We start from the raw sequence: 24,113 nt of genomic DNA on the forward strand, positions 1-24,113 counted from the left end.
ACTTGTTTGCTGTTGTACTTTAGTAAATTACTCCTGACATTTGCTCCTCCTCTCATGCACAGCAGCAAAGATCTGACAGTTCTGCAATCCCTGCCTCCAGGCCATACACAAACCCCACTGAAAAACACTCCACAGCACATCTACACTAAAGGTGCAGCAATGTGGATTTGTTAAAAACCAGCCACGTGCTTCCTGCTCCTTTCTGTGGGTTTTAGGACAGCTGAGGAGGAAACTTTCCTGATGTCTCCCTGGTCATGGTGTCCAGGGAGTCAAACTGACAGCAGGTCCACACTACTGAGTGGTTGAGCCGTGTGAACATAGCAGGCAGGTGAGAGTTCAGCTTGAGTTTGATGGTGCTGGTGTGTTCCAAGCAGGTCTTTTACACATCTCTGCCTACCTGTGCTTAAGAGGTCTCACCAGTTGACTATCCTGGTGTGCTTTTGGGCAGCTGGAGCTCAGTCCATCCTCTCTTGCTGCCAGGAGGATTCTCACTGAGCTCCTGCTTTGCATGATGGAAAACTGATTCTGGAGCTGATGATAAGTGTGGCACTGATTATGACTCAGCAGAGTCTGAGCTGGAGCAGGGCTGCTCCTAGAAACCCCCTGAACGTGCCTGAGAAGTGAGTTGCAGAGCAATTACTTGGCTGCCCTGTAGGTTTGTAGGGTTTCAGTTTCAAACACCATATTCAGTAGCACTCTGAGCATTTGTGTTTGTGAAAAGCTTTGAAATGGTGTTTTTCTGGCAGTTGAGAACTTTTTCTGCTTTTCATACATGCAGCCTTCTCCCTTGTTACAGAGGAGTGGTAGGGAGGATGGTGGGCCAGCTCTGCTGCATAGGTTTGGCTGCAGGCTGGCAGTTCACTCATTTGTGTGTTTTGATTTGTTCACAAAAAAAGAGATAAGTTGACAATTTCGCATCTCAGACTTCTCTTAGTTTCTTCACTGTTTGCAGTTTAGACAAGCATTACATAGTTGCTAGAAACTGGAACTCTTCCAGCTAAAAGTAGTGTGCAAGTCTCCTGATGCTCCTGGGGGTAGCTTACAAGGGAAACTTGTATCTTTCTTCTTCCTCTCCTTACGGAGGAGTTACTCTTTGCCTTTTTCTTGTAAATCAAAGGGGACTGTTAGTAATGGATAATGGTTTGTGTTTTCAGGGATGCTGTAACCTATTTTTTTTTTTTACCCTGGAAATCAGCATGAACTCTTGGGTGCTCAACTCCTCTGAAAACCAAACAGATTAGACAAATATCTTTATAAAAGCACGTGTTTAGGTGCTTTTCTCTCTTCTGCTGTTACAGTTGACAGACTCCCTGAAGCGCCTGAAGGACAGTTCCCTTTCTTCCGTGGGCTCCTCCGTTACCCCCAACAGCAGCACGCCCTTTTCCCATGACACAGCCTATTCCAGCTGTCGGCAGGACACCCCGAACTCCTACAGCCAATTCACCCCGCAGTCCCAAGGAACACCCCACACCCCACGCCTGGGGACGCCGTTCTCCCAGGATTCCACCTACTCCAGCCGACAGACGACCCCTGTGTACCATTTTGGGCAGGACAGCGGGTACAAATCCAGGAGGCACGAGACGAAATTCACGGATGCGTACAACCGTCGCCCGGGACACCACTACATGCACAACTCGGCCGGGGTGTTCCGAGGCACAGAGCATCAGTTCAGTACCTTCAAATCCCATCAGCAGGAGCCAGTTCAGTTCTCTCACACTCCTCCCCTGAGCCACTCTAGTTCTTCGAGCTATAAATCTGCCTTCTCCCCCTACCAAGCACCAACTGTTTTCCCCCAGTCGGACGAGCAGCCGTTTCCCCAAACTTCCAGGGAGACGGAGTACCGGAGACCTGCTCCGCCTCCCGCCGAGATGGTTGTGGAGAGCAGCGCTGCCCCGAGCATCGACTTTGTCCCAGTGAAGGAGAAGCCGGAGGAGCCTCCGCCCTTGCCTGACTCAAACTCTGTTCCTGAACCGAGCACAGCGTCCTTCTCTCAGACTCCAGAGAGGAGCGAGACCCCTGGCACCCCCACTATGGAGGCTGAGATGCAGCATAACAGTTTAGACTCAAGGATTGAGATGCTCTTAAAAGAGCAGAGAACAAAATTACCCTTTCTTAACGAGCATGACTCAGATAATGAGATCCGAATGGAAGGTAGCCCCATTTCCTCCTCTTCTTCCCAGCTCTCCCCCATCCCAACATACGGTTCGAACTCTCAGCCTGGTTTCAGGGGTCAGACGCCTTCCTCGCGCCCTTCCAGCACAGGCTTGGAGGACATCAGCCCCACACCCTTACCTGACTCTGATGACGACGAGCCCATCCCTGGGACAGCTCCTCTGAGTCAGAATTCCCGGGGGACATCAGAGGCCAGCATGACTCCCATTGATCAGCTGAGCAGGACATCCAAAATTGAGACCCTGGAGGCTAAAGAAATGGTACCTGGTGACCAGTCTCCAATGTCAGAAAAAATGGATGAGGTAAGTTAACTGGAACTGAGTTATGAAGCTTTGCACGTGTTCCCAGAGCTGGACAGGGTCGGGAATTGCACTTGTCTTGACGACACTTGCATGTGTTGTCAGAGCGTGGGGTTTCTTGTGGCTTTTCCTTTTACTCGAGCCAGCTGGAAATGAGTTAGATGTGACACAAAGTAATGGTCTTAATCAATTTGCAGTCTCCAGCTTTCCTTATTTATAATACCAGCCTGCTGCAATTTATAGCTTCAGGAGAACTCAAGGACTGCACAAGCCACCGAAGTTTGGCCAGTGCTCAGGCTGTGTGAATGTCCTGAGTGTTGACAGACACTTAAGCCTCTAGAGGAGTTAATGGAGCACTTTCTGCCATTGCTGTGGTCCCTGAGCAGGGGTGTGTTTGCAGGCACACACTTGCTTAACGGGGCTTTCATGTTGCACTGAAGTATTGAGTGTACAGGGTGTTTGAAAGCTCTCCAGCTATTCCTGCCATCTGCTTCCAAAGGAGACAGTTGCTGGGTTTTAATACTCACTTTGCTTGGGAGGGAGTGACTATTTGAAAGAGAGAGGTAGTTGACTTGTGGGGGATGTGCTCCACTGAATCTTCCAATAATAGAGCAGAGCTTGTTGCCTCTGCTGGGGCATTTGTGGCTGTAGGGGGAGAGGGAGCTGAACAGTGTGGAGTGGTGCCAGCAGACAGGAATTATGCTGCATGGTGTGTCTGTTTGGGAGGTCTGTTGCAACAAATGTGAGTATCACTGCAGTGGATGTGTTTGTCCTATTGTGCTGTGTCAAGGAACAGTCAAAATACAGATCTTTGCAAATGCTAGACCTTTCTCCTCAATGTTTATAATGGTCATGCAAGCAGATGAAACTGCTGTCCCTGGTGTGCAAGAATGCTGCAGTCAAGAGGGCTGGTCTTGTGTAAATGTCCCGAGTGTGGTAGATAAATTTAATTTACTCATGAAAGTTTATTGGGGTTAAGCTGGCAGAATGGATTTCCCTCCAGTGGTTTGCAGTTGTGAGGTTTTTACCAGAGGAGTGGCTGCGTTTCGGGAGAGGAGGAGCTGCTCCTGTAGCCATGGGCTTTGCAGGATGCTTCACTGGGAGGGAAAGCTCTGCAGCAGTAACACAGTGCAGGTCTGGGTGCTAAGTAGTGAAAACAATGTGACTGTGCTGGGTATTTTGATTTTATTCTGCATGCCTTTCCAAACTTGCTTGTCCCTGCAGTTGCCAGTTCAGCCTCTGAAACAGTTCAGCTGCTTGAGTTCTCATTCATCATCCAGGCTGGCCCAGGCTCCCCCCTTGGGAGGCAGGTCTCTGGCTGGTGGGGCCTGATGATGTGTTAATTAGTAACGGAGTTTTGATTCCTTAAGCTCTAGTCTGGCAGGCTTAAGAGGGGACACTCTTATTTGACTAAAAACCGGTGAGGAACACATCCCTCATCTGCTTGCCTTTCTGGGTTTGTGTCTGCTGTCCTTGCACTCCTGCAAGTGGGTTGCAGCTGATTGAGTGTGTTTAGGAGGATGGGGAGGTGGCAGCATGGTGTGTGGGGTCAGGCACTTCTGTAGCTGGGTTTGGGGGTGGCTGGGATGTGATGTGGGTTGTGATGTGGGGCAGCAGCAGTGCTGACGTTGAAACCCATGTTAAGTCTTTGTTTCCCCTTAATGAGATGCTGGTGTCAGAAGTTCACATTAATGGTTCTGTGATACAAAATTATGTAAGTGCCTCAATCATCTGCAGAAGTCAGAAGGGTGGTAGCAGGGTCTCTGTGCAGGTCATTGCTGCCTTATTTGTCTGCTTCCCCCAAAAAAGGTGATGTTTGTTGTTGGAGCTGTTTATTCAAACTTCCTCTTGGTTACAAATCACACTAAGCTATTCTGACACGTTTGAAAAGTTGCCTGCGCCTTTCATTGCTCCTTGTGATGCAGAAAAAACGATCTCCATGTGTTTTTGCTTCCTTTCCCCACCCTTCTCCCCACACAGTTTTTTGCTTAAGAAAAAAGGCTCTTCTGGCTTCCCTCTCTTTGGCTGAAGGAGCAGAGCTGAGCAGTGACTTAACATAGGCTGAAATTTGAGCTGCAGCTTTCCAGCTGAGTTAGAGAGGGGCATTGAGTCTGTGTAAGGCTGGAAAGCTGAACCTCCAGCTTCAGCCTATTGTGATACCACTATTCAACTCCAGTCCTTCAGAGAATCCTCCAGCAAAACAGAGGGAAGGCAGACACGAACATTTCTAGTGACTGTGGCTTGGGGAGCAGAGCAGGAGTGATTTCGTAGTGTAGGGAAGACACACTAAGTATTGTAAGGAAGCAATAGAGGGTAGAGGGTTTGAACTTATTTACTTAATATTTGGCTCTTCAAGGGTCCGAGCAGCCCCAGGCCAGCTCTCTTTGGGTGGGTGCTCTAGCTGAGAAAATCAGAAGATTCATGAGGATGGCAGCAAAGTCACAGGGAAGTTTTTCCTGAGGTGAACAGTGCTTTTGGAGGACCTCCTCCTGTTTCCCTTCAAAACAAGCAGGATTTTTGTCAATGTTTGCTGATACAGTAACATCTGTTCTATAGGTGAAGTGCTGTCAAATCGTCAGGCAAATTAACCCCCCCAGACTTACCATGAGTAAAGGAGGCACAGCCAAGCCCAGCAAATGCTCTGAATTATCATGCAAAACCCTGGAGTTTGATTTCAAGGTCCGGTATGATACTCCTAAGCCTGAGTTTGGCAGGGATTTCGGGTGTGGGAGAGGAAGGGCTCTGCATCTGTCTGCAACACCTAACCCAGCTAATCTTGGAGCAGAGATTAAGGTCTGCAGAGAAAGTCCAGCCAAGCTTAGCCAAGGGACCAGGCTGAGAGGTGCGAGAGTGAGATGTGGGCAGTACTAGGTAGGGGGAGGAAAAGGATCCTTTCCAAACAACACAACCTGCCAAACAGGAAGGCAGGGCAGAGAGGGCTTTTTCAAGAAACTAGAAGATGGCAAAGAAAAAAACAAAAGCAAAAAGCTGAGCTGCATTGTTACATGAGGGAAATTTTTGAGGGAGCCATGTACAAACTTTCCTTCCTACGTGCTTGAGAAGATAAAAAGGAAAGAATGGTAATAATTTATTTTCACAGGATCTTTGCTGTTTCGGAAGTGCAGAGGTTAAGTACGTACAGTTTGACGTTTTGACATCCCATCTGAGCCAGGTCTTGCTTTGGCTTGGCTTGTGACAGGAAGGGGCCCTGCCTTTGTGCTGGGGAGGGTGACAGGATTGCAGCGAGTCACTTTGGTGTATATTGATGATGCCTTTCATGTTTCAGCTTATGAATGGATCAGTTTGTGTGCATAGCCAGTGTGTGATAGGAAGACTGTATGGTTGACAATGGTGTTTTTCCAGATTTTTAAGTACAAAAGCACTTTTTAATTGAGGGATCAGCAGTCTCCTGTCCTCCTGGTAGTTTGGCTAAGCACTGAGTTACTGAGGTGGGAGGGACACCTTAAAAACGCCAAAGATCATCAGAAAAATAAAGATCCTGAAGCATGAATGAGGCGAGAGCAGTTTTCCTGCAGTTTGCTGGGAATTTTAGCAAATGGGTTGGGGAGTGAACTGGAAGTTACACAGTGCTCAACAGCCCTAGAGACCCCGAAAGCCACTGCTGTCTCCAGCTGTCTCACCCCGCTGTTGTGAGTGTTTTTAATGCTGTGCTAAGTGCTGAGGTGCCTCTTGCAGGACAGCATCAGCATCCCTGGGACAGGCTGTGTGGATGCAGTGGCTCCTCTCACAGCTCCCCAGGGAGAATTTCCCAGCTGTGCTTACACTCAGACAAGGTGGGTCAGGCTCAGCCCTACAACAAGCTCTGCTGAAGCCCCTGAGGTTACATCTGAGCTGTATTTGCCCTTTGTATTGAAGCATCTTTGGGTTCTTGTGTGGTCGTGGCCAGAACTGGAAGAAATTTTTGTTGAAGTGTCATATTATCCCTCTGGAGCCTTAGCGGGATGTGATGACATTCCCCTCAAGACACTGCCTCGTGTCTTGTGTGGCTCCGTGCCGCCGCATCCCCGTCCAGACTGGGCATTGTTTCAGTTCCTGCAGAGCCAAATTCTGCCTTTCATTATTCAAGCTCTGGTGAGACAAAGCAGAGCCCAGGTGTTGTCCAGGCAGTGAGAGGAGCTGTTGAAGGTTTTGGTGCTAGCAGTACCTGCAGTGGTTGCCCTAGAGACAGCTGCTGTCCCATGGAGCTGAGCTGAGCAGCAGCGAGTCCATCCAAGCCTGCAGGAGGATTTCTCCTCCTGTCCCTGCTCCCACCCATGGATTGTGTGGGTTGGAGGCAGCCCCTGGGACATTGGTGATGACTTACATGGAGCCCCCTAAAGGTGAACCAAAGCTTACTCTACTGAGGGATGTTTCTGGGCTGAAGAGCTCAGAAGGGATTTATTCAAGGTAAATGCACATTGAGGTTGAGAAGGTAGATCCTTAAGAGCCAGGAAATTTGATACCTTCGTTTCCACAGTAACTGTGCAAGAGCTCTTATGCCCATAAGTAGCTATTAGTATATATAATATATATGGGCACACCTGGGATCCAGTTTACAGCTGGAGTGGGATTCATCATTTCTGGAGGGAGATGGGGGAAATGGTTGCTCTGAATGTAGCCTTTTAATTGAAGAAGGGAGAAAAACCTGAGAGCTGTGATTTATTTGCAGTCTCATAAACACTTTTTCAAATATTCCTGCTCCTGAGCTCTTGCAAATGCGATCATGCCTGACAGAACCGGTTCCTAATGGAAACTCAAAAAATAGGTATCATGTTATGACCATGAATTTCCAGAAATGCAGCCAGCCAATGCCCAGGCAGAAGAGATTTGGATGGCTGCTGTGGTTTTACATATGAATTACACCAGCCATGCTAAACCTGTGAAATTAAAATGAGAGTGAACTGCTTAAGCTGTGGGTTCAGTTCTGCCCTCCCTGACCCACACACAGCAGCAGTGAGAAGCCACAGGGACTTCAGGGGATCTTGTGGAGTTTAAGCTTGTTCAGAAGAGAAAGGCAGCTCACAAATCCCTCAAAAGGTGATTTAAATGTGACACTACACTGGCCCCTTTGAGAGCTCAGTGATCTGTTCAGCCACTGAGTCCTGAGGAGGGAGCAGGCTGGGGCAGGACTGCAGCCCTGCATCCTCCCAGGAATGCTGAGGGTCAGTTCCTAAGTAACCTGACCAAGGCAAGGATGTCCAGGCTCTCAGAGCAGTGGAAGTGCAGGTGGTTATTTTACCTTTTTTTTTCCAGAATTGGTGGTGGAATACCACAGGCAGGGACTTTCTTCCTTGTATACTGATTCATTTACCACATGACAACCTGCTGCTCCTACAAAAAGTTATATGAACCAGAAGAGTCTGTTCATTTTTGCTAAGTTGTATTTCACTTTTGACTTCTTGTATTTGCCTCTGATTTGATTCTTGGAGTGCTTGCAGAGTGGTTAGCAGAGCAGAGGGCTTGACCAGACAAATGTTCAATAGAGGAAGCAGCAAGAGGTAACAAGCCCAGTGTCAGTTTTTACAGTCACTTTTTCAGAGCAGTATGCCATAGGGTTCACCTGGCATTCCTGATGATGCACTCCTCATGTGTGTGTGCTTGTGGGGGGAGGGAAACCTGAATGGAGAAATATTTGACTGTTTGTGGTTTGGTTTTTTTGGGTACCAAACAACTCCAGTAGAGTGAGAGAATGTGTCTCTGGTTGATAACAGAGCTGGAAATGGTGAAATGCTCTGGAGTGTAACTGAAAAATAGAAAGCAGGCTGTGGTTGGGAGGCTGAGTGGTTCTTTTGCTCTCACACCAGGCCAAGGCTTTGAGGCTTTTTCATTTTGCATACCTGATAGAATTGACATTGCCATTGCTTTTTATAAATCACTGTTGCTGACAATACTCTCACCACTAGCTCAGTTTGTTCTGTTTCTCCACCAGTGACTTTGTGTAAATTTTCAGTTCATGGTGGACTGGCTGTGTATACTTGAACTGCTTTTTGATAGGTAGAACACTGCTGATTTTGTGTTTGTGTAATCTGTAGATGCCCCTGCACTGCAAGGTTAGATCCAAATTGCAATGTTTAACCATAGCACATAACTTATGGTGGAATAATACCTGCAAATCTGAGCTCTGCAGACCATCCACGTTTAGAGAGCCATTGCCCATCTTCCTTTTGCTACTTGCAGAGTTCTTCCTATTCTTTACAACACCCCGGATTTAGCAGTGACAATATTGAATGTTCAGATGTCATAAATGCAGGCTGTGAAGCCTCACATTGCAGTGACACATTTTCCTCACAGTTTCTCCAACCCATTATCATTCCAGTTGCATTTCGCATCTGATGGCTGTGAAAAGTGACCAAGGGAATGCAGACAAGTTACTGGATGGCGGCGTGTGTTGCAACATGCAGTGACACTGAGAAAACGTGCCAGTGTGTTAGGTAATCAGTAGAAATATTGAGAAAATAATTGCTGTTAACATATTGTGCTGGCAGCCGCCAGAACAGCACTAATTTCTGGGTCTGGTTGTGAAGATGCCGGAGCAGCCGCTGTGTTCTATATGTGTCTGTGTCTGACACAGAGCACTGAGCAGACGAGCTCTTATTCAAATTTCTGCTGGCTGGTGCCTTTCCTGGAGTCCTCTAAATAGATACAGTTCATCAGTAGAATGTTTTTTCCATGCTGCATCAATTTTGAGGCCCATGACTTTGCCACCCCCCTTCTGTTAATTTTAATTTTCAGTTTGGGGTACTTGTTTGTACCTAGTGAGGATGGGGCAGAACTCAAAATGAAGCCTGTGAGATTGTTAACTCTGTGCATCATGTACCTGCCCACGAGGGCTCCTTTGACCCAGACATGTTACTGCTGTCTCAGGATTTATTATGAAAGTGCAGTGCTTGGTTTTGGAAATGCCCATTCATCATGACAAAAAGATTGCTCACATTTTGTGCTCCTAAAACCAAAAAATATTTTTAAAAAGAAGAAAGAAAATTATAAAGGAAAAAAAAGAAGAAGTTAAAAATGTTTTATGGTGTTAAATGGTGCTAAAATAAGGTCAGCATCTGCTTTCACACATTTCCAGCAGTGCAGACAGGCCTCATGAAGTGGAAATGGCAAGGCAGCAAATTGAGGTTTCCCATTTCTCTCCAGGCTAGAATAGGTGGAGTAGGTTTGCTCCTCTGGCTGCTGCAAGGATCTTGCTTTAGGAGCAGTTTGAGCAGAGGGAGTTGTTGGTGGCCTGGGCTCTGGCAGTGGCTCTGAGCACCGAGGGCATCGCCTGTGCCGCAGCCGAAACCGCCCGGACACGGAGCAGTGCCCGTGCTTGGGAGGCTTGCCTGAAAAAGGGTGAGCTGGAGCCTCACCTTCCAGTTTTCCCTCAGCTTCAGCTCGTTGTGGTGGTGTTTGGAGCTGCTGGCTGCTCAGGACTGCTGTGTTTGGACTGTGTATTTCTCTGGAGCTGATAACAGTGTGCTAACTGCAATTACCATGCACCTTTGACCAGCTCACCTGCATTTTGCCCAATCTCTCTCTCTCTCAGTATCAGGCAGTAAGTCATGGAGATAACTTAGGAAAAAGGCTCTGAGAATGGTGAGGAGGGGAGGAAGAGGAGAAACAAAGATGGTCTTGCCAAGGTGGAGTCCTCCCTGTCTCACTTCCTTGCCTGCACCTTCAGGCATTCAAGGTGGGATGTCCTCAGGCTCGCCACTGCCCAGATTCCCTGTGCCACCGAGTGCAATGGCACAGAGCCTTGGGAAGAAGGGGGCTGAGGATGGTGCAGGATGGGTGACATCAAGGACAGATGGGGTTTTGTTTCTCCTGGGCCTTTTTGCTGTTCTGATCAAGGAATCTGGTGTCTGCTGCTTTGTGGGTGGTGTGGGGTAGGAGTTGCTCTCTTACATCCAGATTTTTGCCACAGGAGCTGTACTTGGCAGTGAGCAGATACAGTTTTATGCTTATGTCCAAGCAGCCTGTCCTCGTCCTGTGGTGCAGGATCAACATGTGTTGCACACACCAGGGAGACATTCCCTGTGGAGCCTGGGGAAGGACTGCTGAAGCAGGCGGCTTTTTTCCAGATTTCCCTTTTCCCAAAGGAGCTTGTTATTTCTGGTGCCTTGTGTATCCCAGGCAGAACAAAATAAACGTATTTGAGGTGATAGCAGCGTTGTTTGGTGGTGCAGGAGCTGGTGTGATGTTGGCACGTGGCTCTGGGGACTGTTTCCCAATCCAGTCCTTGTTGCTAAGCAGTTGCCAAACGTGGCATTTTGGTCGGCAGATGTGGCTGAGAATTTCCAGTGCAGATAATTGAAATATTGTCTTTGAAGGATGCAGATAAATGTGAGCAACTGTTATCATGGTGCTACAAGCATTTCGCTATTGTCAGGAAAAAGAAATACTTGGAAAATATGAAAATCCTTCATACTGCATGAAATTATTCAAATTGCAGTAATACATGAAGGGCAATCTACCAGTGGAATGTATGCCATGGAGATGTGTGTGAAAGGATGAATTTTGACAAGGGAATCTCAACAAATTTATTTGCTCATTAATATAGTGTCAGGTGGGATGTATCTCCCAAATTACCTCAGAAAAGTGGTAACAGCAGCTGTGTTTGCAAAGTGAGGTGTGTTCCAGGTCAGTGAAAGGCAGGCAGGTGGTGAGGGTTTGGTGGCAAGTGGCAGCCTGGCCCCAGCAGAGCCCTGATGGAGGATGTTGTCCTGATGCTGGGGTTGCTTTTAAATTCTCTGGAGCACCAGCAGTCAGCTGTGAACCCTGCTGGGCTGGATGTTCAGGCTTCAGCTTGAGGAAGTCTTGTTGCATGACTTTGTCTCAGGTTGTTGCTGAGGCACAACCCAAGACAGAGAAGGGTCTTGCTGCAGTCAGAGAAGGGTCAGTTTTTGCAGTATTTTTACTATTTTAACTAAGCTCTGGTAATCAAGAGCATTGCCCAGTGTCAGTGAGGCACAACTTCAGTATCACATGCAGTGAGATGTACTGATGGTGGTCGGTGATACGACCACTGTGCAGCTCTGGTGCTTCAAAAGGTGCTGAGGCCAAATGGTGCTAAGTAATAAACCATGAGCTGCAAACCACCACAGCAGCTGTTCCTGCAGAACTGCTTAAAAATAAAAACGATGCCCATGCCTTCCAGCTGGCCACGTGGATCAGTGAACAGGGCATGGGATGCATGAGCACAGGGCTGTGTTTGCCTGGTTTGGTGCTTTTCTCACAACTGTTTGACAGAACTCTTTAGGTAAGTAAGTTTTTAAGCCTTTTTAAGACTTCATATATAACTTCAAACTAATGAACCAGTCTAATAAGAATGCTACTTTAAAAATACAAATAAAGAGCTCTGTGATGGAGAGGGGTTTAGCTGTGTCTGCTCAAGAATGGGCTGCAGTGATGCTGTGCTGCTTTGAGCAGGGCTTCATTTTTGCATTTTAGCAAAGCTCTTGAAAGCAGGTAGTAAAGAAGTGAGTAAAGTAAGTGTCACCAACATGGGGAGGCCTAGAAGAGCCTGAGAGCTGGAGTGGTGGGTCTGAGGAGCAGAACATGCATCACTTGGTGCTGCCTGCTGCTGAAGTGCTCTGCCGTGGACACGCTGCCCTTCCACTTGAGCAGTCACCCGTGGGAGAGCTTGATTACAGCTCTGCTGCGAGAGAGAGCAGGAGAGACTTCAGACTAACTCATGAGTAAGCAAGGAAAAGGCACATCTTTACCTTTCCTTGGCTGTCTGTGTTGTTGGGGGTAATTTCCTTTGTGTCTGCAGTGGGTGCCATGCAGCAGCCTCTCAGCAGCTCCCCCGGGGTCCCTCCTGAGCAGCAGATTAGCAAAGCTCAGCTCAGTAGCTGCTGCTGGACCTGTCTTCCACAAACATCAAATCCATTACTCAACCCATGTGCACTCCTGAGCCTGTGCAGTGTCCTGTGACAGTGCAGTGCACAGCTGAATTTTGTTGTAGGGGAAAAGTGTTTTCATGTGTTTGTTTAAACCTCCTGCTTGCTAATTAGGGGACAGGTGGGGAAATCAGCACACTTTACCTCTCCTCTCTTTTTTGCATATTTTATGCCTGCACAAATGGCAGTGGGAATGCAGCCCAGCTGGGGGTATTTCCACTCTGGTGCTTTAGAACACTTGCGGTTTTGCAATTTATTTTGCATACAGTGGGGATAGTTTGATAGTAAAAGATTGATGTCTTCTTGAAGGCCATGAGAAATATTATGTCCTGCTCAGGGATTATTTTTGTTAAGGGATCAGGCAGCCATGAGGGTTATGTTTTTATCACCCAAAGGGAGAGGTAGGGAGAAAAAGTTGCATTTCCCTCACTGAGCAGGTTTTGAAAAAGGACATCTTGGAGGTATTTGTTGCTCTTTGTCTTAGGAAAAGATTTTTTTTTTCATTAATATGTTACATTCCTCAATTGATGAGCCTGATTCTGTCCTCTCTAACTGCATGCACTTAGTTAAATCGGAGTACAACAAGAGAAGAAAAATCTAAGCAGGAAATAAAGCAGTGAAAAATTCAAGCTGCTTCCAGAGAGAAGAGAAATATTACCAAAGGGGAACTGTTTCTTCCTGGCCTCACCATTACTTTTGAGGAAGAACATCTCTTCAGCTGGAAATAGGCTGCTCAGAGTGAAGCATCTCCTGTGGTCTAGCTGGGTTTTAATGCATCCACTGCTTTGCTGGGAAGGACTTGTCAAGTTTGTGTTGTAATGCTCAGAAAATGAGGAGCTGCTAAGCTCATTAGGGTGCCGCTCATCTCTTGTGGTCCCTGCTGTGGAGGACTCACAGGCTGGCCACAGCCAGGGAGGTTTGTGTCCCCTGAGCCTCCTGTTCCCTGGGGCCACCCCAGCCTGTGTCCCACCAGACCCAGAGCGTTCCTGCCACCTCCAGTGGGGGCTTTGCCCAAAGTGGGTAAATGCTTTTTGTTAGTCAAGATCATGTGGGCTGGCTGAACCATCTTCTCTGCAGCAGTTTTTCTGGGAATCCAGAAACGAAGCAGCTGTCCCATTGTCCTGTCTGGGGTGATGGTGGTGGCTGTCTCCAGAACATAAAGCCACAGGTTTCCTTGTTTGAAACCATGCCATGCAGCCACCGTGACTGCAGTTAGGATGATAACAAGGTCCTAAAGGCCTTATTAACAGTGTATTCCCTCTTTCAGGTATATTTCTTTTCAAATAGCTGGTGCTGGGCTAGGACAGAACTGCTGGAAGAAGAGCAGTGTGCAGGGCAGGTGGGAGTGAGCAGAAGAGCCTTAAAGGATGAGAGTGATGAATGATCTAACAGAAACTCTTTTCTTTTGCCCATTCTCCTTCAAGACCCAAAATTTCTTCATTTTTGCCCTCCCTTCTGAGGAAACTCAAGGTTGCACGGGTTGCTTTGGGGATATCCAGGTCTTGCAAATGAAACCACTGTTGGTACTGACACTGAAATGCAGAGAGCACTGAGCAGGACACTGAAAATGCTGCCATAACCGTGACACGTGATTTCAGATACTCAAGGGTACAGTCAGTAGTACTGTGTAAAAGGGGAAGAGTATCAAACTGGCCTACTTGTGCTGATTAGAACTGTTTAAATACAGCATGTGTACAACCTATTCTTCAACAGGCTGCTATCAGCTGGGGAGCTAGACTGTTTTCCATGCTTATCTCCTTTCTTATCACCCTCTTGGTAGCAAGATCTGAGTTCATGGCTCCATTTGACCTAAGGTTGAAGTTTGGGGGTGAGGTCAGGGGCTGGCATGTGAGCTCCTGCCTGGCACTGAACTGTGAGGGATTTGTGTACTCTGCACATGCAGTTATTGCAGGCTTTTTTTTACTTAAAGGTGGACTCTGATCTAATGTTGCCAGTTCCCTTTATCTTTGATTGCAAAGTACCTTCTTTAGAAATGTGGGTGCATTTCTGCACACCAGTGTGAAGGGCAAAACAGCGTAACAGAATCATTTGGGAAATGAGTTCTCTGTGGAGAGTGGGATTTCTTCTGAATTTATTGCTCTTCTTTGCATCTTCAGAGGAGAGGATGGTGCCTCAAGCTCTGCATCTTTTGTGTGTGGACAGACCTTAGAATAAAATAATAGTTGAGGTGGCAGAAAATGACAGAGGAGCCCATTGCATCCGGACCAGAGCCTTTCTGTTTTCAGAGAGACTGTTCAGTTCCTCTGTTGGATTTGGCTGGTTAGTTCCCAGAGAACTCTGCATGGCTGAACCTGGTGTCTGAAAAGGGCTTTACCTGGGTAACGCCAGTCTGGCTGTATGAAAGTCTTTGGGAGCAGCAGAGAACATTCCCTGACTAATTTATCTGTAGGGGGTATTTTCTTGCCACTCTACCATCCTTTTATGCATGACTTAGCTCCCCAGCCACTAAAGCCTTTGAAGTTAGATTGCAAATAGCTCTTCAGCTATCCCTTCCCCCCATCTAAAATAGGGAAACCAGAACAACCATTGCTGTGGAAAGAGCCTGCCTTGTTACGTGGCTTCCCAATGTTAACACCCCTCTCTTTTCCTCCTTCCTTTTCCCTACCTCCTCCTCCCCCCATAAAGAAACCCTTTTTTTCCCCCTTAATAAGATCTACTTAAGACTTGAGGGAAAAGGCCATGGTTCCATGAGATGGTAAATCCAATTTTAGGGTGTTTCATACGTGATGAAAACCACTGTGGCCACATGACGCTGCCCCTGAATTGGCACACATTCGCCCTGCCAGTTCCAATTTGTCCTCATAATGCAGGAGGGGCGACTGCCCAGGCCAGCCTTGCATGGGGGCATGGCCAGCCCTCCCTGAGCTCGGGCTGGGCCCAGGGACTCCCCATCTCGTACTCTCACTGTGTTTTGGGACCTGCCCAGTTGGATGTTCACGTTGGTCTCCGCTCAGATCTGTGCAGTCTGGGTGTCTGGAAGTTTCCAGTCTCAGCGTTGCTGAATGTGGACCCCAAGGATGTCATGTTGGCCTCTCCCTACACACACTGGAGAGTCTCTTGTGCATGGGAAGCTCAGAGGTAGTGTCTGGCTGCTTCAAATATCCCTTCTTCGATGATCTTCGATCTTCTTTGTGCTGACACGAGCAGTGTAACCACATCATATGCCATGAGATTTGCAGTTTGGAGCTTTCACCTCTTGGGAGGGAGAAGGACCTGAATTAAGCCATCGTCTTTGTGGATGGCTTATTAACTTACTAACAAACAGAGCAACCCCCTCAACCTGGCTCTCCTTGCCAGTTCATCTCTTCAGGATTTCTGCTGAGGCAGATCTGGCAGTTGTTTTCCCACTGGCTTAATTCCTGGCTCTGAGGATTTCTGTCTTGCAGTGGGCTCTTGAAGTCCACATTGAAAACTGGACTGTGGTGCTGTCTTGCCAAGAGAACGGATTTTTGAAAGTACTGAATGATGATTGAATGTTCTCCCCTTGGGATCACATTCCTCAAGTTGTCTTTTTTCTGGATCAGTAAAGATCTGTTTACCTCAGACTGCACAACATGGGCTTCCCATCTCTGTCTTCTTGTTTCACCTAAAATTGTCTGTCCTTCCCTGCACCACTTGCTGAATGAAAGAAGTTCTTAGCCTTGTGGAAATGCCTAGCAGCTGCCTAGGTGGGTGTTTATTACTCCGGGATCTGTTTTGACTTCTGGAAGGAAGAATCCCTGCATCATTTCCTTCAGCCACTGGAGATCCTAACCCCCCCCCGTTCAATCATTGCATTAATTTTCTCCTATTTTCTGTGGGATTTTGTGTGGACCATTTCATGCCCTGTGTCACATCAGGGGCTTTGCTTTGGGAAATACTGATTTAAGCTACTGCTCAGTTCCTTTCCGTGGAGATGTTGATGTTATTCCACTGTCCTGCAGGGAGACAGGATAATCCCCTCTGGAGTCTGAAACAGGGCCTCAGAGTGTTGAGACCCATTTCAGCTGCTCAGTGCATGTGAGGGCCTGCAGGAAGTGTGGTGTGGATTTGCATGAGGCTGGGTTGCTCTTTGGCACTGCTGTCCATCCTGCAGGAGTCCTTTTAGCTTGTTTTGTCATCTTGATTCACTAGATTTTCTGATGATGGCATGGACTGTTGGGCAGCTGCCCAGCTCTCCTGCTGTCCTTAAAACATAAGTCAATTTACCTCTGTTCCTGGTGTCAGGAAATACTGAAATACTGAGTGAGGAGACCTTTTCCCTATGTAAGTATTATTCCTATGTGCTTTCCCCTCTCAGGAGCCCTTCCTGCCCTACACTGACAGCCCAGTTGAGCTGTTTCCCTGCATCCTTCCAAATCCCTGCTTGTGGCATTTCCCCATGTGCAGGATGGTCCACTTAGGGACCAGCACCTGATGGAGCCCATTGTGAGACACAGGCAAGCATGTGGCATGTCCTCACTCCTGTCCCTTTCCTCTGTGGCCAACACGGTCTTCCAGGGAATTCCAAATTCTTCTGTGGTTTGAGAGATCAACTCAAAGTTCCCTCTTGGCCTTAGGAAGGAAAGTAAGTGGTGTAATTAGGGCTGACGTTTGCAGTGCTGTTTGTTTACAAGGAGCACTTGGATATTATTGTCACTTGTTTTACTTGTTGGGCAGCCCTGTAGGTGTGGGGAGCATTGCCTGTGCCAAAGGAGTGCTGCAAGTGAGTACCAGACCAAAACACAACTTGAGACAACACAGTGTGTGTGTTAGGTGGGATATTGTCATCACAGAAAGCTTGAATTCTCTTTTTCAGGTAGTGAGAAGTACTTTGGCAATTGGTACTAGAGAAAGCAAAACATCCAAGGAGTGTCTCTCCTTCTGTGAGAAATCCCTGTTCCATTAGGGCCTTTTTGGTGCCACTTTTTGTGGGACACAGCGTTGAGTCCATCACTCTGATCTGTTTGCAGCCTTTGCTTGTGAGTTCATTTAGAAAGTATATATAACTGCATAAAAACCTTGCAGTCTTCTTTTCTAGAAATCGAATCACATGTTGCTGGAGATATTTTATAATCACTGATTTGTAATATGTAAATCTTTCCATTTGCCAATTACTGAGCTGGGCATTTTATTACAGTGCAAACACCAGAAAGTTGTTCCAATTAAAAGCCACTGTGGTTGTCCTTGTGGGCTGTGACTGATGCAGGAGGACGGGAGCTCTCTCAGCTGCCCAGAGGAGGTTGAAAGACCTGACTAACCCACGGGGAGGAGGCAGCAGCCTGATTCCAGCTTCAATCCAGGCTGCGGTGGTGGTGGGCTGGCCACCAAGAGCCACCATGGGCAATCTGGACAGCACAGTGACCTGACCAGCTTGGAAAGCTCACCCAGGAAGGTGCAGGCAGCAGTTTGCTCTGTGTTTGTGCTGCTGGACTGCTGGCAAACCACCCGGAGTGGCTCTGCCCTCCTGTAATCCCCATCTGCACCGCCAGCGCAGCACCACCCTTGTGCGTGTTCTTCCTGAGGCAGGGCTATAATTATGGTTAGCAAAGTAAAAATACTTGTGTGCATTGTAAATAAGGGGCAGAGTCTGCCTTGTTCACGCCTGACACGGCGAGGTGTGAACGCTCAGCACAGTCCCTGTGGTGTCATCCTGCCTGAGCCTTGCTCTCCTGCCAAGACAAGAGGGCAGTTCAGAGCCACGGCCGCTCCTCGTGTGCTTTGCCTAGAAAGGGGAACCTGCAAGCTAAAAGCAGATTAAAAATGAACAAAGCAATACTCTCTGAAGCTCTCTCTGGGTTTGCAAATTTTGGGGCTGCAAGAGGTATTTGGTATTCACTCTGTAAGCAGAGTGAATGGTGGGATTCTCTGGGCCAAATTTGAAAGCAGTTTTTCAGTGAAGTCTTGGAGGGAGAGTTGCAGGTGGCTGGTTGGTGACCTCAGGCTTCATTTTTGTTCTGGATGGTGGCATAAGAAATGTGCCAGGTTTGAAATATCTCATCCTCTTTAATGTGCTCTGCTGAAGGAGTCTGGGAAGAGAATTGTGTGTTAGAGAATTTGAGCTGGTTTCACCCAGGGGTCGTGGCTGTTCCCCTTGTCAAACGCAGTGGAGCCTGGTGTGAGCCCAGCATGGAGACACAGCTGGAGTTGGGTGTAGGAGGTCAGAGGGACCTGGAGCCTGTTCTTGACTCTGTTAGTGACTTGGTGTGTGACCCTCTTCAGTCAGTTGTCCTCTCCTCTTCACCTCTGAAGCCTTTTCTTTCCCTGCTTTTTGTAGGGATAAAGAGTGAGATAATCACTTGAGAATTTTTTTCAACCCTTGCTTGGACTTAATCCAAAACCAAGTGGTGACCATTTAACCAGGTTAGGAAGACTTTTTTGTCCAAGAGTGCCTTCTTCTTTAAAGTTCTAGCTTTATTGCAAAACATGAAGGCTAATGCCCCTGTGCTGATTGCCATCAATCCTGCATTTCATTATTTTGATGCACCAGAGCTCAGCCAGGTAATGCCAGACCAGTTGCTATGTTCAGTGGTACAGTTCCCTACCTCAAATATAAGTAACTTGGTACTCAGCAGAAGTTTCAAGTGAAATGATCTGTAAGCTGATGGTGTTCAAAATGTTTTCTGAAATTCTGAGTAAACTCTTTTATCAGATGGCCTTTTAGAAGGAAATGGAAATTTCCCTGCTTGTAAGAAAGGTACAGAACAACGTGTACAGTGAAGCTCCCAATTATTGCCCCGGTGTGAGTGCTCCTCATATCTGGAAGCTGCCAGGTCTGCATGCAAATATTAGGATGTAGTTTCTTCTCTCTGGAGATATTAACATTTGATTGCAAATTGCTGGGTATGGCTCTGAGGTGGGATCCATACCCTGTAGCCAGTGGCTCTACCCTGTCCCTGTTCCAGCTGATGAAGGAGTGGCACCCCAGGATGTTCCCTCATTTAGCTTAAGAGTCTCTGCACACTCTGCTGGTGTTAAAGGTGGCAATTAACATTTTGGGTGAACAGTGAATGAGGCCATTTATAACCAGTTACGCTGACATGAATCTCTCCCAACAAATTTGCATCATTAAAGAACCTTTGGAAAAATGTGTCATGCGTATAATTAAATACCTGTTTTGCTAACTCTTAATTTAATTAATTCAAAGTAAAGATGGCAGCACAAATTAATTTAGCTGGAAATGGCTTTTCTCTCAGTGGGCTGAAGGGAGGTTTTCTGGTGGCGTTGTACCAGATGACCTCAGAAACAGGCAGGTGAACTCTGGGACTGATTGACACAGGGTTTTTTTGACAGTGATGGCTGGGACATTCTCCTGGCAGTATGTATGTGATCTATCAGCTCACTTTTTTCTGCTTGTGAGAGCAAAGAGGGAGGCCAGCTAGAAGGCAGTTTCTTTGAGAGGACAGCACAGGTGCTTTTCAGCTCTACCCTGAGAGGCACTTGGTAACAACCATAGCAAATCCAGGTTCAGACAGGTGAATGAAAAGAAATTCAAGCAACATAAGATCTTTCTATGTCTCCCCTTGGTTTTTCTATCTGTACCTTGATCTCTTTCACTTGGTGCCTACTTTTTTCTCCCTTAGATATGAGCAGTTACAGGAAAGTCATTCGCTTTAAACATTCGTTACTCTTAACTTTCTTTAAAGGCTTCCTTGTAGATGATCTTCTTTTGGTTTGACCTCTTTCCTAGCCTTGTGATTCTTTTGCCCTACCCCCTGTGCCTTTTCTGATCCTTTTCTCCCTGCCATTTAATCTCCTTCTCTCTCCCTATCCATTTTGCTTGGGATAAAACTGGAGCACAGACTGTGTGCAGTGTGCAAGTGGAGGTGAGTTGTCAGCCCATCCTTGTAGGAAGCAGGGAATCTGTTGTTGCTTCCTGTAGACCCATCTGAGCACCAAAAGTGAAAAAAAGAAAAAGAAAAATCCCTCAAACACAGGTTTTGTTGCTTTAGGAATTCTCATTTCAGCTTAAGTAAAAATTAATGCATGTATGGATGAAGGAAGCTCTGTGCCCTAAAGCTTGGAATCCTGCTAGTCCTGCCACCTCTCTGCAATTTCAGGACTGGCTCTTCTATGTGATATTTCCTTCAAGAGGGAAAACCAGCATCGTTTATCAGGCAGGACTCATTGGTACTGAGGCTGATGAGAGGCTGCTGTGGATGGCAGTGGGCTCTGGGTGATGGGCAGGAGCACACAAATCTCGTGTGGCAGGACTGGCTGGGACAGGCTGGGGGCTGCTCCAGGGTGGGAGGTTGGGAAGGCTCTGGAAGGGTGCACAGTCCTTCAGGAGGGACTGAGGAGAATCTGTGGCTTGACACTGCTCAGTGCTGGTCTCCCCTGAGGCCTCATGAGGTGACTTTTCCCCATATCCCATCAGATGAGATGAATGTGAACTTGAAGCTGATTTTGTCTGTCTTTGGGTTTCTATCCAGTGCTGACCTTTAGCATCACCCAGCGTTTGCAATTGGAGCCTGTGCTTTTAACAGGGCCTTTTGTGTTCACTTAGTGAAAACCGGGGTCTGTTTCACAGGAATCTTGTTTACACCTGCCACAGTCGTCCTTTCTGCTCTTCCTCTGCTCCTTTCAGTGGAGCTGCAGTAGTTGGAACTGCAGAATGTCCTTTTATTCCCCAGCATCCTCGGCGTGGGACGTGACCGCAATAGAGCAGCTGGGGAGAGGATGCAGGGTGTGAGACCCACTGAGAAGTGTGAGCCAGATGTGGGCAGCCCAAGGACATGATAAATCTGGGCTTTGGAAAGACTCGAGTGCAGTGGGTTATCACCTCTGCTTCTTTTTTAGCTGTTCATTTCAGGGTTTATAAAACAGCCCTTGGAGTTCTCCCTGCATGCACAGATGCACTAAAGTGATTCTGTGACTACGGGGGAGCCCCCTCTCCATCACCACTACCAGGGGTCGATAGCTCTTGCTCAGGGTTTGCCAGGTGAATGGTGTCTCCTTGCTGGGCATTTTGGGCACCAGAACTGAGTGCCTTTTCAGGGGCGGTGAGTTTGTGCTGCAGCAGAGGAACGCGAGGAAGCCGGGGCGAGGGGAGGTGCCAGGACTGGAGGATTTGCACAGCTGCTGTTGCAAGCATCGTGCTCAGCCTGCTCTCTGGTGGTAGCTGCTGTAGCAGAGATGACCTTTGATAAAACGGGAAACATTTGGAGTGATTTGGATAGTTGTGGTTGCTCAGTTTCACACAGGGACAGTTTGTAGCAGAGTCAACTCAGCTGCTCCTGCTTTTGTTTGCATACCCCAGTAAGAAATTCACAGGTTAAGAACCAAATCACAGCGGCTTCAATGTGAAAACTACCAACAAAGTCTGTTCCTCAGCAGCTCTTCCCAGAACTTCCAGGTTCTCCAGTGTCTGATACTGCTCTTTCCTTTCACACTCGGGAGACTGGCAGGAAAGCAGACAGAAAAGGCACCTGCTGGCACAAAATGTGGAGCAAACAATAAATATTTTCAGGATCTACAGTCAAATTTGGCTGATGACAGCCAGCAGGTTCCAAAACTCTTGCCAGGATTGTGATAGAGGCTCTTGATGGTGATCTCTTCCTGGCTCCCAGGGCAGCAGGAGGGCTCTGGCCAGGAGGAACATTCCCGCTGTCCCTGGGCTGTGCTGGGGAACACAGAGGAGCTCCTCACTGACATCAGCAATGTGAGACACATGTTTGGAGGTTACAGGGCCCTGTCCTGTCAGCTGTCATCACTCTAGTCAGAGATCAGCCCCATTCATGTTTCCTAGACAAACTCTCAGGTGTGGCTATGTCTTCCAGCAGTGTTTGGTTACTGTATTTCGTGTCAGGGTTTCAATACCTGAGGGATGTGACAGTCACATGTGGATTCTTGGTGCTGGAGACACCTTGAGGGCTGAAGTGCCTATAGAACACAGTGTGCAGGGGTGACCATGTGCTGTTGAGGATGGAGGTAGTTCCTGAGACTTTTCTTTTGCTCAAGACCTAGTCAGGGAGCTTTGAGACTTCAGAGCAAGCTGGCATCCCCTGTTTTAATCCAGATTCCATCCCTTTGGCAGCAGAGGTAAGACACAGTTTTAGCATCTTCTACAAGTCTGTATTTCTTGTGGCTAGTAAAGTATTCATTTTGTCCCAAAACACAACATAGGCTATGTCTTTGAATCTCAGCGTTTATGACTTTGATGTTTAAAAGCAATTTAACCAGATTTGGGGTTCTTTTTCCCATGTGAATTGCTGTGGTCTAGTCAAGACAACTTTTTGTAGCAACAGCCATGTGAAGGTATTGTCTTTCCACAATTAGGAGCTGACAGTGAATGAGCCAGGGACTATAATTTTAAAAAAAGGGTATTTATTTGTGTGTGGAAGAACTAAGGAATAAAAACCCATGGTGTAATGTACCTAGGAATACTAGATTCAAATCAGAGATAATGTATCTTGCAGTGAAGGACGTTTGGATTGTGTGTATTTCACCAAGCATGGGAGCAGTTCCTCCTGCTCCATAGAAGCTGAGGGTTTTGTTCAGTTGGTGCTGATGCTCTTTTAGAAAGCTTTCACCACTCTGATTCCTGAGGTCTGACACGGAAGAGAAAAGCTTCAATAGGCACCAGCTGCTCGGTGGGCCCTGTCTTTTCAGAGCATCGCTCGCTTTTCTCCATTCCCAATTAAAATGTGTGTTAAACGTATCTTTTGTTTGAAGCAGCCCAGCCCTGTGGTATTTAATGTAAAGAGAATGTGCTCATCACCTTTTCTCTCCCTTTTGTGGCAGGGTCAGCATTCCTCAGGGGAGGACATGGAAATCTCTGACGACGAGACCAACCCAGCGCCCATCACCAGCGCGGAATGTCCCAAAACCATCGTGGTGAACTCCTCCGTCAGCAACACGGCCGTGATGGCCCCGTCCATCCCCCCGCTGCCACCACCGGGCTTCCCTCCTCTCCCTCCTCCTCCTCCTCCTCCTCAGCCTGGCTTCCCCATGCCCCCTCCGCTGCCCCCGCCGCCGCCGCCCACCCACCCGGCCGTCACCGTGCCGCCGCCGCCGCTGCCCGCCCCGCCCGGGGTACCCCCACCCCACATCCTGCCCCCGCTGCCCCCGTTCCACCCCGGCATGTTCCCGGTCATGCAGGTGGATATGATCAGCGTCCTGGGCAACCAGTGGGGCGGCATGCCCATGTCCTTCCAGATGCAGACGCAGATGCTGAGCCGCATGATGCAGGCGCAGAACACGTACCAGTATCCACCTTTCATGACGGGCCGGATGCAGTTTGTGAATCTTCCTCCCTACCGCCCCTTCTCCATGGGAGCCGCGCTCGCCCGCGGGCAGCAGTGGCCGCCCCTGCCCAAGTTTGACCCCTCGGTTCCACCCCCGGGCTATGAGCCCAAGAAGGAAGATCCCCACAAAGCCACGGTGGACGGAGTCCTCCTGGTCATAGTGAAGGAGCTGAAGGCCATCATGAAAAGGGACCTGAACCGCAAGATGGTCGAGGTGGTGGCGTTCCGGGCGTTCGATGACTGGTGGGACAAGAAGGAGCGTCTGGCAAAAGTGGGTTTTTGCATGCTCTGTCTGGGTCCTGGGGAGCTGTTCTTAGTGCTTGTGGCCAGTGTGTGGGGTCAGCGGGGTCTGGAGCTGACTTTAAAAAACCCTAAGTTGTTATATACAAGAGGAAGCTGAAGTTTAGCTCCAAAAAGCTAAGGTCAGCTGCAAGAGGAGTGTTTGAAACCACTTGTGTTCCCCACTTTGTGCAATGAGATTTATGGGTATTTCCAGTTCTGCCCCCTCCCCAGTGCATATCCAAAGCAGCAAT

At 47.9% G+C, this 24,113-nt stretch overlaps 1 protein-coding gene across 4 annotated transcripts in view; it reads left to right on the top strand.

The window, feature by feature from the left end:
* Positions 1-24,113, top strand: part of SETD1B (SET domain containing 1B, histone lysine methyltransferase) — a 47,158-nt gene that overhangs the window by 6,665 nt on the left and 16,380 nt on the right. For all 4 annotated transcript variants that reach the window (XR_010082683.1, XR_010082684.1, XR_010082685.1 and 1 more), the window contains exons 6-7: positions 1,299-2,474; positions 23,078-23,851. Coding sequence is in view for 1 of the 4 variants with exons in the window: in XM_063415812.1 (XP_063271882.1) it covers positions 1,299-2,474; positions 23,078-23,851 (1,950 nt within the window). In the remaining 3 variants the exon portion in view is untranslated. The remainder of the gene's footprint in view (positions 1-1,298; positions 2,475-23,077; positions 23,852-24,113) is intronic.

This window comes from Prinia subflava, chromosome 19, assembly GCF_021018805.1.
Source record: "Prinia subflava isolate CZ2003 ecotype Zambia chromosome 19, Cam_Psub_1.2, whole genome shotgun sequence".
Lineage (NCBI taxonomy): Eukaryota > Metazoa > Chordata > Aves > Passeriformes > Cisticolidae > Prinia > Prinia subflava.